Below are 15237 nucleotides of genomic sequence, written 5' to 3'. Positions count from 1 at the left end.
TCGCCTGGTGTTCACTATGTTTGCCTACTTATGAGTAGTCTGACTGTGTCTGACATTCAGCTTTCGGGCCAGTTGCACCGTAGATCAGTTGTAGAGTATTCAGCAACCTGGTGAGTAGTTTTCTTCGTGAAAATATACTACGATATCTCGAATACCGTACCAACTGAAACTTGAGGTAACATTTTGTGCAGCATCCCCAGTTGATGAGCACCATAAACGAGAGATTCCCTTGAGTCTTCAATGAAAAGAAGATTGATTAGCAAATGAGTGTATCTAGTTTATGTGATGCTAAAATGAGCTGCAACTTAGCCCCACTATTGTTTTTTGTTGTCAATCGACAGACTTGTCTTTTTGTGTTACTGATCTGCAGACAACCTGTCTGTAATGGTACTGCAAGAGGCGTTTTATTCGTTTTCATGCTTACAAGTGCAAATTTACCTTTCTGAAACCCAAGTATGTTGTCAAAATGGCTGATTGCAACCAAAAGTATCGAGGACCATCAGCGGACATCTTAACGTTTATCCACTTTCACGGAATGGCCCGATTCCTTATTACTTTCCAATTCACCCTCCCTGTGTTTAGGAGAACGGAATCATCAGAGAGAATCCTAAAACACCGAAAACCGTCAGGCATGAGTTTCTGGTAAATATCCTCGCGCGGTAGTCCTGAAGAAAAGGTAATATTCTAATATGCTTGGTAGTGCTTCCTGGGACTCGTTGGAGAGGGAGTCACGGTTCGGTTCAGGTTTTGTCCGAAAAACTTGTATGTTCCAGAAAAACCGGTAGCGTTGCTACCTATTAGGTTGGTGATGACTCATAGATAACCCCACCTGAGGTTCTAAACGTAGTCCTCAAGTTTCAGTTAACCATATAGCCCAAATGGACTTGAACATCGACGAATACACTCATTTGCCAATCAACTTGGTTTTCAAAGGAGACTCAAGTGAATCTCTCGTTTAAGATGTTCTTCAACTGATTAGTTTTCTTTATGAAAACTTAAATATCGTTCTTAATAAAACAAGATGCAGCACCCTCAGAGACTATCGTAAACGAGAGATCCAGCTGGCGTTCAGTTGAGTCTCTTCCGTTAACACCAATTTGACTGACAGATTGGTGTAATATTTCAGAAGTACCCACATTCATAAGCACTTGCTTGCATGCCCACATGTTCCACAACGTCTACTCAATGGGCTGCGACATTTCTGTAGCCAAAAATGTCACCGTGGAAGCCTCACTGTTGCGACCACCTTCACACTGATTCAGCGACACAAAAACGCGTCCAGGCCAGCGGGATTAGCACGGGTATTCATTAATGCGAACTCATTTGAGGAGTTCAAGGTAAAGTTTTAAATATGAGATGAAATTTGTGTAATTGATGACTCTCAACTTGGAAGCAACCCCTTAAATGAAAGTCTGTCATGATGTGACTGGGACATTTCGTTCTTTTTTTGAAGGTACGTTATTCTGCGAGATAATCACTCTTGGAGCTGCACTGCAGCTCTCTTACCATCGGGGAAACCTGAGTTGTATTCAAATGTCTTTTTGATGTGAAAAGATCACAAACTTTTTGATGAATTGTGCGTTGAGACCTCCATCATCCTGAAGGCATAAATTGTGTATACCTCAGGGCCGTACCAGGAGCAGCGGCTTCAGCCATGAACAGTACACGGTTGCAGTACTCTTTCGTCTTACGTCAATGAAACCTACTCTTTGCTTCTTGTTTTGGGCGAACACGAACATGTACTATAAAGCTAAGGATGAAGGCTAACAAACTCATTAGGGTTGCCTATGTACCCCATTAGTGCACTGTTGATGATGACCATGATACAAATCACTAACAAAGGCACTAATAAAAGTTTTTAGTATGGTTGACAGTAGTGGGTTGCAACACGTATAAAAATAAATACAATGCGAAATGCGAGCAAGTCAAAAAAGGAAGTTATCCTCTGTGAGAGTTCATCGGTGAAAGTCCGGACGGCGGGAACGTGTGTTTCTCCGCAGTGCGACTGCTACACGTGTTCTTGGGTTTGTGGAGGGAGATTGACTTCCTGTTCCCTGCGCGCGCGCGTGTCTGTGTGTTGATGTGATCGGTTGTAGATTCATTCGCGTGTACGTGGGCGTGTCAGCACATGAGTAGTTGCTATGTTCAATAGACGGTGCAGACAATCGATGTCCGATGAATCAGCTTAATGTGACGTGTATGAAAAAAACACAAGCCTCGTGATCCAGTGAACGAATGTGAGCTGAACACTCAAGTATGTGGGTGACGGGGTGGCTACAACCCCACCCAAGGGTGAGGAACAAACAAGGGAACGGCATAAAAGATCTCGTCTTGTAAGTGAAGCTAAGTTATACTGAAAAACCGAGAAGCACAACTGTTTCATACTTATTGAGAACCATCAGCCGTATGCATCTCACGAAACTCCAGTGAGTGAGTCGCACAACTTCAAGCCAGTGATGGAACGCTTAGTCGTTCGGCCATGAAAGGCTGACCAGGAGGAAAAAAGCCTTCTTCACTTAGAATGGAATATGTTCACAAAGGAAACTACTCACAAGGTCGCTGAAAGCCGGTCGACAGCCCACGACCGGTTTCGCCCTTCTTGGGTCTCATCAGGTCTTTTCCGTTGTCCATCACCTGGTATCCCCACAATAAATGTTGTTTTGAGGTCTTTACTGCGTTTCAGTCTCCTTACGGGTTGTACCTGTAAGGGTGGAGTCGTTCGGCCATGAAAGGCTGACCAGGAGGAAAAAAGCCTTCTTCACTTAGAATGGAATATGTTCACAAAGGAAACTACTCACAAGGTCGCTGAAAGCCGGTCGACAAGCCCACGACGGTTTCGCCCTTCTTGGGTCTCATCAGGTCTTTTCCGTTGTCCATCACCTGGTATCCCCACAATAAATGTTGTTTTGAGGTCTTTACTGCGTTTCAGTCTCCTTACGGGTTGTACCTGTAAGGGTGGAATAAACTAACAGTTGCAGTTAAAATTGGTCCCAACTGACCACTCAGGAGTGACAATTATGAGCGAGTAGAAGGGCTTTCGGAGGGAGAGGAAGAGGACTGGTTACGACTGACTAGACAAGGTGTACGATGCGGAATGATTCGGGAATCCTTACCCTCCTTCCCGTGCCAGTCCCAGTTATACCTACATATTCATACACGTTCCAGTGGAAAATAAATTTGAACATTTTTTTCTGGTTCTGTTCCATTTATGGATACTGGAGCAAAACATTCAAGTCGGGCTTTCTGTCACGACTTCGTGGACGGGTGTCCATGAAATGATGGTTGATCTCACACCGTTTTGATGTGGTACAGTTGGTTTGGTGGACGTGGTGTCGACAGTGCATCTGAACGTCCCTGTAATTCACTCAAATCATGTCTCCAATGGGATGTATCCCTTCAATTCTTTGAATACCGCCACAATGTTGAAAAGAAAATCCATCTGAAAAGTTCACAATCCTAAAATCCACGATACCTTCTTGTGCGAACTGTGTGGTCGATCCAATTGGGGCGCGCACACCTGCTCATAGCAGCTTGATCATACCTCATAGGCTATGCCTGATTCTTACCGGGAGCGATAACCGAATATTAAATCATACTTAACCTGCTCATGCCTCTTCCCGCCATTTGCTAACTCCGTCCACGTACTTTTGATCTCCACCTGTTTTACTCAACTCTACCTGCTATTCACCTTGACGAAAGGATACCCCTGCTTACTCTGGTATGTTAACATGCGTGAGTAGAACACCTGACGTAGCCTAGGGAGTCCAATTGATTGATCGAGAGAAAGGAGCATGTGTGAACGTGTGTGTGTGCATACGCAGATAACCTACTTACCTTCGTGCCCCGTTTGCTGGACCGGCCGGTTCCACCAATCAGAATCACGAGAGTGACGTCGGAACCGACGACCGCAACCCACACCACAGAGCCAATATTCTGCTCACCGTTGTCCATTGTGTGAATCTTGACACTACACTTTGCATGGTCAGTGACAGACTCGTGCACATAGAGTGACGTCGGAACCGACGACCGCAGCCCACACCACAGAGCCAATATTCCGCTCCCCGTTGTCCGTTGTGTGAATCTTGACACTACACTGTGCATGGTCAGTGACAGACTCGTGCACATGTTGACGCCATGAACGTAAACAATTGAGGTTTGTTGTATAACGCTGCTTTCTTTTGTGTAAATAGTACCGTAGACGGTCGAACACAACTCTTCCTTTTGATATTCGGGATCGTCGAACCTACGCGTGACTCAAAGTCCTTCGTCGTTTACTAGCGCAGTGATCTTTTACCTGGCAGATACGGGTCATGTGATTAATTCTAACACCGCCTTCTGAGCACTGCATCAATAACCTATCTGCCCATCGAGATCCGGTCAATATCCATATCTGGGCAGAGCTGGTGCAATCTTGCTTCGATCACAACTTGAGTCTGTGTGCTCATTCGGTCTGACATGGTCTACTCACGTGATCGCTGGCCAACCAGGTCAATCGATCGTGGAGTAAACAGAATCTACTTCATTCTTGTTTTACTTGGTTTTTACTCTTGTGCAGTTTCATAGCGGACTGTCATTCTTCAAAGGTCTAGTTGCTACTTTTTACCAAGCTGTCACGCATAGAATACCATGTATACCTCTACCACCCCCTTCAAGAGAACTCGTTCGAAAAGTCCCAAAACGACCGGGCTGTTTCCTTGGGTAAAGGGGACAAATGTGAAACGTTTTGCTTGCTTTGTACACCAGGACAGTATTACCTAAGAAGATACTACTTAAGATGAATATGCTACTTAAGATGCTATGGGGGGTTTTCTGAAAAATCGCCCTTCAGCTATTGAAAGCTGTTGTGTACTTGTGACCGGAACTTCGCAAAGGACACGATAAACCCGGGCAATAGCTGTCACACGCACTAGCAACTGGATAACTACAAATAGTTTCTTGGTAAAAGCGAACGGTAATTGAAAACAAGATTTTCATCAATGATATGTATGGTTTTTTAAGAACTTGTAATTCATGCTTCGTTCCGAGTTCATTAGCTCGAAACTGTACAAACAAACAGGGTTGTGCAAACGTATTCCATCGCCTGGGAAAGTAAAGTTGAACAGCACCAGCTGATCCGCGGGAATAGCTTATCAGTTGTGTCCAACGTAACTCTTCATTCTGATATGCAATGCTAGTCTATGACGCAGGGATTTCAGTTGTACTGTCTCCTAAACCAGATGTTCATCCCTTCTCTAGGATTTTTTTATTCTCCAACTGGATGGAGGAGAGGAAGCAAACCCGTGCGTGCTATTTAAACGGTCCCTTAGCTCGGAGAAGTACTGTGCCGGTAAGCGTCGCGTACGTTCGGCCGGTGTTTTGAAAATGGCCGGAATATTCATTCTTCCTGAAGAGGCAAGCGGTAACTCAGAGAACATTCACCCCAGGAAGTCTTAACATTTCAAAAGACTGAATTCCACTTGAATACAGGCGTTGATTTTCGTATTACCAAACACCTGTGGCAGAGACCCGGTGAGAATGGCTTCGTAAAACGCAAATAGATTACTGAATTATAATCATACTGAAGCTGAAAATGGGGAAGTTGCGTGAACACGTTTTCAGTGATCCATCTTCTGGTCGGTACAAAATACATAAAGAATCAAACATGAAAAACAGCCAATTACGGCAAGGAATACATGTGAGTAGGAAAATATGCGGGGTAAGGCTCCTCCAACCTCACTGGTTTCTTGACAATCTACAAGAAGAATGGTCTACACGGCGAGTGAACCCTCCATCTGAGGAGCTGTCAGCCAAGAGACAATGACAAATCAGCACGTGGTATGTATTCTGAGCGGCGCTGTCCTGTCTAAGTTCGAGCTAATCACACTGCTGATCAGTCGCTCGTTGCCGAATGGTTAAATCTTCAAACTACTACTCGGGAGGTCGTAGGTTCGAGTGCTGTGAGACGACCATTCTTTAGAAGGATGAAAATGCTGTACAGTGTTTTTGGACGAAATATTCGTCAGAATAAACGTGAAACATCTTGATACTACTAAATAACAGTTACTTGTCTAAGTAATGTGGAAAAATGGCTTAGTGTATGCCATTGTCAAACGAGAGGTGAATAGTTCGGGCCAGTTCGGTTACAGGGATCTGTACACAAAGTTCGGGTCTAAAGGGCTGGGTGGCAATAACCTCGGTAATTGTACTATTGGGCGTGTTCTTCGGCACACGCTACACGATTCGGATGAGCAGCATATCCCGTGGATTAGAATCAAACTCTGGGAGTTGCTTTGCCTCTCAGGATAAGCCACTTTGGGAGGTTTTCTCTACTCCCCTCAGGCAGTGTTTTCCACCAGACTTCGCGGGTAAAGTGTAATTTTAAAATGAACTATCAGTTTAATTAAATGAGGCACAGTGACGAGAGACCTAAACCTATATGTGTTTTGCGAAACGCTGAGCCTACTTCGACCGAAAGTGCCGAAATATACCAGAGTAGCGGATGAGAGGGCCTTATCATGACACCCATGAGTTTACACAAGTGCGGAGCACATCAGCGTGAGTATGGGCTGTGAGTTGATGACAGACACCAGGCAATGGATTACAACAGCTTTATTTTATGACGTAATTCAGAGTTGACCAACCAGACAGCTGATAAAAAATCAATAAGTCACGCCCACTGGCATTTGAACGAACATCACTGCCACGTCAGCTGGAGTGTCGGAAAGCATGATTGAATAGTGCAACTCAGATTACATCACAATGAACGTTCGTCTCCGGTCTACGGATGATCAACTGTACAGACCACCTCCGGGGTATGCTCTGAGACGGCAACCGTCCAGACGTCCGAAAAGTGCGGACACCAAGCCACCTGCCAAATCAGGTGACGCAGAGACTATTGATATGGAAGCGTTATGCAAAGCGATTAGTTCCACAAAACTGCGGAACTTGCGAATGAAACAAAATGTTATGGAAGCTTTCATGCGCAAATTACTGCAATCGATGAAGGAACTTAAAGAAACTGAATTGAAGCGTGGCAAATCAGCCGCACTGGACACGCAGCGACGAGTTAAGCTCACACGAATGTTGCAAATTCTGATGTTACAAAGGCGAAATTTACAACTACAAACAGATACCATGCAAAAAGGAATTCTGTTAATGAGTAAAAAATATGCGAATTTGCGGCACAATGCTGATGCATTAGTCTACGAAAATACGGCATTACGAAAGGAATACTGCCAGATAAAAAGTGATCTGGAGTTTAAAAACATCCAGATTGAAAGTTTGTTACAAAATAAAGCTTGCTTACAAAAACAAGTTGAGAACAATACTTGTTTACGTATCCAAACCGAGAATGCTCAGTTCGAACTGAAGCGTTTGAGAGTAGAGAACGAGAATCTCAAGGAAGCGCTGCAACAAGTCGAAGCACTACTTCGGACGAAGGTACAGGAACGTGAGGAACTAGAGTTACGAAATGCCCAACTTAGGCAGGGGCTGGACGGCTAGTATGTAATATCCGTGTGCGGAGTGAACGGCTAACAAGTGAGAATCAAACGTTACGACAAGAGTTGGCACAAATTCAAGCTGGACGAACAGATGCTCATTTGATGACAGCCGAAGCCGAGCGAATCCGTGAAAAACTGACGCAACTTCAGCGGGAATATCTGCGCCTCCAACGTCTGTACACAATGGAGGCAGAAACTCGTAAAATGCTACACAATCAGCTTCAAGAAGTTCGTGGGAACCTGCGTGTTCTGTGTCGCTGTAGGCCGGCTAATTCGGGAGAGAAATGTCAGATCCAGTTTACTTCGATGGATCGAATCACCGTGCCTTGCATAACTCGTAACAATAGCATGGCATTCCAGAGGCAGCCAAATGCTGATCATACCATCTCCAACACGGCCATTGAGGAAGTTTTCACATTCAATCGAGTATTTCGACCTGGTGCGACACAACTGGAAGTATTTGAAGAAATAAGACCACTCATTGCCTCGTGTGTTGATGGATATAACGTTTGTATCATGGCCTACGGACCAACAGGGTCTGGAAAGACCTACACAATGCAAGGTACACAAAAAGATCCTGGAGTTGGAATGAGGGCTGTCACAGAGCTGTTTGAATTATGTCAGCCACTTCACAGTGTATGGGAAGTGCAAATGAGTATAGCCATGTTGGAAATTCACAATGAGGTAGTGTATGACCTGCTTGGAGAGCAAATCAGGCCGGTGAAGATCTCTGACGATGGTACTGATGTCCGCCTTATTGAAGCTGAGGAGAAAATTGCAAACACCGAGGAGGAGATGTTATTCTGGATTGCCAAAGGGCACAAAAGACGTAAGGTCACTGCGACCAAACTGAATGTGGAGTCTTCTAGATCCCATCACATCATTCGTATACAGCTCGTGTTCAGTAATTTGCTTGATAAGACAAGACGGAATTCCTCTCTGATCCTATGTGATTTGGCTGGATCAGAGAGTGCCGAACGAATCGAAGCTAGTGGAGAAATCCACATCGAGACCGGCTACATTAACAAGTCGTTGGTCACCCTTGCTCGAGTGTTCGAAGTACTGAGACGTCGCAACCAAATTTGCCAACCCGGGGCACCGAACACTCCCATTCCAGCACCGTACCGGGATTCGAAACTAACGCACCTACTAAAGCCTTGTCTGGGTGGGCAGGCCAAATGTGTCCTGATTATCACTGTTTCCGGAGAAGCTCCATCACTGGATCGAAGCATGAAAGCACTGGAATTCGGGCAACAAGCAATGCAAATCTCACTGGGAGCTGCCAGACCGAATGAACGCATTTTGACCAGTTGGTACGGCAAGAAAAGAGTGAGAAGTACGGACCCAACCAATAGCAGTAACAACAACAGTTGACAGACCGTTGTTGTAATTAGGGAGAAATCAACCGTGTGTGTATGAACCCGTATAGCTAAGGTAGGCGAATATCACCTATAATCTGACCGTCTTTTTTGTCGCGTACAACTATGAGCCGCACAAACCCGGAATGTCAACGTTACGACGACTTTTTCCTTTGATTCAGGTGCTTTCTAACATCGTGCGATCCACTGGACAGGGGAAGATTTGTTAATGCTCTAACGGAACCCGAAAACTAGTCATACGAACGAGAAAACGGGGAGCACTAACAAAATCAGCTTGTTGAGTAAAATTATTACAACAGGAATATATGCGAAAAAGAGACTTATCGCATCGCGGATACAGGTTGATAAATCCTGTTGTGAGTCCGGATGCAGGTTTCGTGTCTTCTTCGCTGTTGTAACAGCCACACGTAGTCCTGGATATCCGTGAGTGAAACGCCGTAAAAATCCTGAGCGGCTCTGCTCCGAGTTGGGCGACGCGCGTAGCTCTGTTGAGGTGTTTAGTGCTGCTGTGCTGTTATCCTATGTGTAGGAACGTTTGCATATGTGTGGATGTCAGCACATGACTCATCGAACGGTAGACAGTCGATGTCAGATGAGTCACCCTTGTGTGTCGTGATTTGTACGTGTAGGGGAAGAAAGCGAGTCTTGGGATCAAGGGCCTGACTGTGAGCTGTATAGTCAAGTGAGTCACGGTTCTGTGGCGTGATTTGTGAGTGTAAAAAAAGATAGATCTCGTGATCTAGCGAGTGTTGGTGACCTGTACAGTCATGTATGTGAAGAAAGAGTGGCTAGAAATTTTGTCGGTCAAGTGATCTTTTCTTGGAGTTCGTTCGTATAGTTCATAGCTTGTTTGCATAAAGTAGCCATCCGGGTGGAAGTATTCCAAGCGTAATTGGCTGTTGGATCTCCCATTCCGGCTCACGAATGGTCTTCACACTGAGTAATAGTGTACTCATGACCAATAGTATCCGAGTTTTTGTTCAATTGTCCAATACTCTATGAGATCGTGTTAAACTAGGCCATGCCAAGTGATTGGGCACTCAGAAATCAGGCAGGAATCAGTAGTACATCGGAAACAACCTGGCTTGAAGCCGTTTCTTCCGGGTGGATTATAACCAATATATTTGTGCCCAATCAATGGCTGCTTCATCTGTGCCGGTCGTAGCTCCCCATCCCGGTGTGTATGGCCTCCAAATTGCCCAGTTTCAACTTGATTACGAATCAGATATTGCCCCAAGTTACCCGTTAGAACGGTGGGAGGAATCTATGAGGTGTGTACTGAGCAGATCTTGATACTGGGCCAAAGTCTAGAACACTCATCCCCAGTGATCCTGAGTGTGGGAACGCTTTCAGCGCTTCTAATTGGTCAGGCCCTCTCAGCAACCTTGAGCAGTCGGGTCGATCTAGTTGATCGGGCTGTCAGTCTACCGTTGTGTTTCCGCAATGCCCACAACACAACAGATGGAAGAAATCTCCAATTCTTTGACCGTCGATTTCTATTTGCTGGTGTCGGATGACGTCAAAGAATTCGCAACGGGGTATTTGGTTGCGTAACTAATAATTCAGTCGCAAAAAGTATCCAGCAACATCAGCTGCGATGGCTAAGCCATGCCGATACGCTGGGTTTTTCCCCGTGTCTCCTTCATATTGGCACAAGCTGGACAACAGATAACTTGACAGAAGAGTATGACAGGGGTGACGAAGACTTAAGGTGTCGTTAGTGCGGTCCGTCTTCCAGTATGCGACCCCACCCTCTTCGCTTGGTTGGAGACAGTGTAAGTAATGGCGGTTGATCAACATCAGTGGTGCCCGATTGAGTTTCGAGGGTGTAGGCAATTTAGAATGTTTGCGGTAGGCCAGCACACGGTCCCCCTCCCTCGCCCACGCTTTTCCCACCTTTTCACTTTAAGGCTTTCAGGTTGCAAAGCAGTGAAGCATCAGTGGCAACACTGATGTTAATGTCTCTGATGATGATCGTGTATTGTCTGGTTCGTTATCTCTCTTCGACAAAAACACTCGTTTGCAAATGAATTTGATTGTAATGGGAGAATCAGCAGAATCCCACCTGAATCTCCAACTGCAGTTTTTTCAGCAACCTTTCGAGTAGCATTATTTCAAAGAAATATACTGAAAAACACTGTACCGACTGAACAAAGAGACGGTCCGTGTCAGGTCAGGAGTACCATAAACGACAGATTCATCTAGAATTTAAGCGAATCTCTCGCACGAGTTGGGTTCAAGTAGAACATGAAGTTAGCTGAAGGGAAACTCGGGAACGGCACCTACCTGATGAGCTTCAGATAGGACGAAACTGCTCACGGGTTATCGAAGCGTTTTCAGTAGTGGACCTTGGAGACAGAAAACGTCTTGTCTTGTCTGTTCACCAACAGGTTCACGAGGTGAAGCAAAACCTGACATGAACCGGAAAAATCCTGGATGAATGTGGGTGTTTTGACACCTACGAACATCGCCATGTAGGTCCACCGAAAAGACAATATCGATAACACTGGATCTGGAGTTGTCACCTCAGATCATTCTAGTGGTGCGTTGGATTTCGGAGGCACCAGGCTTAAAAGCTGGTCACCTGGAGCATCACTAACCTCGTCGGCCGCAGGAAATGTTTGTAAATCGGGCCTGTTTGCGTTAAATCATGCCTATCCGGTGTGCGTTGACACCGTCAACTCTGGTCCGACTCGGTCACGTGCATCGGTCGGGGTAATTTCTGACTGCCAGTCCGGTGAGCCCGGAGTTTGTCGTTGCGGCCCATCCAGAAAATCGGTGACCGGCCATTGCCAGCCTGAATGCGATTTGACCGGGTAGGCGACCTATACGACGCACCAACAGCTAGAAACGGACGCGAATGAGCAAGCCCATTAACTCACTCCCACAGCAAGCGCACTGACACTTGCCGAGTAGTCCGAAGCTTTTTCTGGTGTAGCGGACGCATTGAGTGCACGATGAACATAGGACGTTTTTGCGGCTGCACTTTTCAAGACTTCTGATCAGACTGCGATATGGTAGGTCGGTGTCCGCGAAAAGCAGTCCACACGGGCTGGGATTCAACTCCATTTTAAGTGACGGATACCACGTGCTAGGCTGGGACAGAATCCCATTCAAGCTGACTTGACAGTTTTCAGCTTCCCACCAAGACGGCAGCACAGCGAAGCTCACTTTCAGGTTTTGGGGCAGCGAACCCGAACCGCTGTGTAGCAGATGCACTCATAAAACTGAAGCATAATTCCACTGGTTCGCCCCTAGTTCACCCTTACTGGAACGAACCACACTGGATCCTCTCCTTGTCCATCTTGTCAACGACTGCCGCAGATATTTGTAAAAATAAGTGCCGAAGTCCAACATTGACTTTGGTTGCCAAAGTCAAGTTAGTTGTGGCTTTCCCATGAAGGCTCATTGCAAACCCTTCGCACAATCACTCTCCAAGCGGGTCGGTACGGAATGGTCGTTAATATGCATGCATTTTGTTGGAACAAACAGCTGGAGCCAGAGGGTCTGAAAAAACTTTTTTCTCAATCGCAAAATAGTTTCGACCTCTCCTGATCAAAGATGAAATAGATTACATTTCAATAAATACACTATGAGGAATCAACCTGGTTTTCACGGGAGACTCAAGTGAATCTCTCGTTTGTGATGCTCTTCAACTAAATGTGCTGCACACAGGCCGCCTCATGCTTCATTTGGTACGATGTTCGAGGTATCGCAGTATAATTTTCATAAGGAAACTGCTCACAAGGTTAAATAGTTTTCAGAAACTTTGCTCAGAACTCTTCAACCCTGTGAATATCGTACCAAATTGATTTGCAAATGAGTTTATTTAACGAAATCAGTCCCATTTGGGTTCAAGTAGAACATAAGATTGGCGGAAACTCGGGACTGCGCCTGGTAAGCCCCAAGAAGAGCAAAAACAGTCGTGGGCTGTCGAAGTTTTGAGCAACCTTGTGCGTAAGTTCCGTTATGGAAACATTACATTACTTATCGACCTTGGGACTTCCCCCTCTCCACTTAACTATGCTTGACCTCTGCCAACCGGCACTAACGTTTGTGGATAGTTTATATAGACCGCAAACTTGCTCGCTTCACTCTCCGTGAAATTCGGTCTTCTGCTGCCGGTGGTTGACATGCGTAATACCTTTGGCTTGCGAACTACGGCCCGGGTTATCTCAAACCTGTTCACCTTCCAATGTGTAAGTCTGGACCTACACCGAAGTCTTAATGCGTCTAGGATGTGCTGGAGGGTGCGGTTGAATAGACAGAGTTCGACCGTTCATCCTCTCCACTGGTTAACCCCGTCTACACTTATCGATCAGCAAATCAAATACGACGCTCAGTGAGTTCCATCCCACTGGTCCACACAATATCTCCCATAAGATGATGGATGGGTAACAACTTAGTCATCACGGGGTGGGTATCCCTGTTAGGCTTTTTTTATTCTCCCTGGAATGTCACTTCGATGAGGAAAGCGAACAAAAGCCGATATCTCAAGACGATGGCTCTCACAGCGTTGGTTCAAGAAGAAGTTGGCTACTGAGATCACAAAATCTAGCAATCTAGGCATATGGATTTCAGGATAAACTTCTCAGGTTGAGTATTCGGTCCAGGAGTAAGAAATTACTTTACGTAGGGCACGATAAGAAAAAGTAAAATGCAGTTCGTCAACTATGACTTCCATTCGGTTTTCGGTAAGAGTGCAAATCAGTCTTGACTTTACCCGCCTTCTTTCCACATATCGGTAAGATCATGTTCTACCGTGTATAACTTAAATTTTAAAAAAAATAATCGCTCAGCTACAACATCCTTTCGGTGTCTGGCTGACATGCCAACGGAAGGAGTCACGAGGGCCGGGATACTGTCAGCTTGCCCAAGCCTAGACAGGAGAAGTCGAGACGCAGAAATCAAGTCCGAACCACGGACCTTCCGTTCTGTAAATTCGCACTCCCACCCACCACGTATGACTCAATGCTGGCACGACTAAAAAGTTGAGCCTTAAGCTGTTTCTATGTAAATTACTCGTCCACTTTCTGCTTTGTTCCAGGGGACCTTTCAACTGACCAAGATTTGGCTCGTGTGTCCGACACGAGCAATCCCTTGAATTTACTTTGAGCTGTACGATGGTTGGTGAATCTTTGCCATCAAGTATACACATACACGCACGTTTCCCACCGAAATTTGGTCCAGTGCCGGGGCTTGAGATAACCCAGTGGTTAAGGCACCAGTTTACGCACCTGAAGCCATCTGGTTCGCACCCAACCTCAGCACCTCGACTGCTCCTGTTTGGGCACAGGCAAACTTGTAGTGCCGCAGCCCTCGTCCTTCCTTAGGGTGGTACGACAGCTAGTCACCGAAAGGGTGCTACAGCCGAACGGATTTTTTCCACTATCGGGGTCGCTTGTCATTGCATTTGACTTTAAAGGCTCCATGCGAATAATTTCCTCTAGGGCCATTAATTCGCGCGTGGATTAGGAGTTTAACATCAAATGCCAGTGCATCGGAACGTCGAGTCCGCTTTGAGATGCCAAAAATACCGGTTGCAGTTAACCGTCAGATCTCTGGTGGCGCGTCGAAGCCCAAGAACATCCGGAACGTTGGGACAAATGGAACCTACCGATTGCACCACACACAGAGATGTATACATTATCTAAGAGTCAAGGGAATCGAACCGATGGCCGAAGCCACGTGACCGGTCAGCCCAACTGATGATAATTCCGTATGATTGAGCCTTTCAGAAAACGGTTACGTGTTTCAGGCGCTAAGTCTGTTTCAAGAACGACTTGACTGATTGCGTCCTCCATCGTTAAGGTTGAAAACATCCCTGGCAGTTGCTTCTCGGAAGCATAACTATACTACGTCTGCGTACGCCATTGGGTGACACTACAAATGATGACTGAGAGGAGCGCGTCTTAGTCGGTGATCGCAAAGAACACCCGAAAAGTTTGCTTTTTAAACCCGCGCGGGTTGTGCCGACGAAACGCAAGTGCAGAACGCATTTGTCTGCAAATGCACACCAACCCATGTAATCTGCATGATACTTCTCAACTCGACTGCTCGAAGCGCAGTTTGTTTTGAGCTGGTGAACAATCAAGCAAACGCTCGTGTAAGCTTGGAAGAACGAGGACGTGAAAAATGACGGCTCAATCTGCTGAGACCCGTCGAGTTGTCTTCTAGGTACGAATTGTTACTATGAGTGCTTCGATAGAAAAAAAAACCCAAAGTGATCCAGCAAAACGAAGCATTTATCGATGTGCTACTCTACAAAAGGTTCAGGCAATGAAGAGGCAGGTGAAAGGAAGGTACAAAGAAAGCCCACAGGAACCCATGGATTCCATGGCAACGATGCCTCAGAAACGAAAAACAAAACAAAGAAC

At 45.8% G+C, this 15237-nt stretch overlaps 3 protein-coding genes across 3 annotated transcripts in view; 2 read left to right on the top strand and 1 right to left on the bottom strand.

Annotated features, from left to right (window-relative positions):
• The window catches only part of T265_11688 (hypothetical protein), a gene marked incomplete at both ends in the record, with an annotated part of 20540 nt that extends 15107 nt beyond the window's left edge, over positions 1-5433 (top strand). Inside the window, one exon of the mRNA XM_009178406.1 lies at positions 5236-5433. Within this exon, the coding sequence (XP_009176670.1) occupies positions 5236-5433 (198 nt within the window). The remainder of the gene's footprint in view (positions 1-5235) is intronic.
• T265_11686 (hypothetical protein) overlaps positions 1-15237 on the bottom strand; it is a gene marked incomplete at both ends in the record, with an annotated part of 42230 nt that overhangs the window by 26687 nt on the left and 306 nt on the right. The window contains 2 exons of the mRNA XM_009178404.1: positions 2799-2947; positions 3835-4243. Of these exons, the coding sequence (XP_009176668.1) occupies positions 2799-2947; positions 3835-4243 (558 nt within the window). The remainder of the gene's footprint in view (positions 1-2798; positions 2948-3834; positions 4244-15237) is intronic.
• On the top strand, positions 6739-8855 carry T265_11687 (hypothetical protein; the record flags this gene model as incomplete). The annotated part of the gene is made up of 2 exons (XM_009178405.1): positions 6739-7419; positions 7464-8855. The coding sequence occupies 2 exons, from the start codon at positions 6739-6741 to the stop codon at positions 8853-8855; spliced, it is 2073 nt and encodes a 690-aa protein (XP_009176669.1).

The sequence above is a fragment of the Opisthorchis viverrini genome (assembly GCF_000715545.1).
Source record: "Opisthorchis viverrini unplaced genomic scaffold opera_v5_558, whole genome shotgun sequence".
Taxonomy (NCBI): domain Eukaryota; kingdom Metazoa; phylum Platyhelminthes; class Trematoda; order Opisthorchiida; family Opisthorchiidae; genus Opisthorchis; species Opisthorchis viverrini.
The sequence above is the reverse complement of the archived record's forward strand: the minus strand, read 5'-3'. Positions and strand labels throughout refer to the sequence as shown.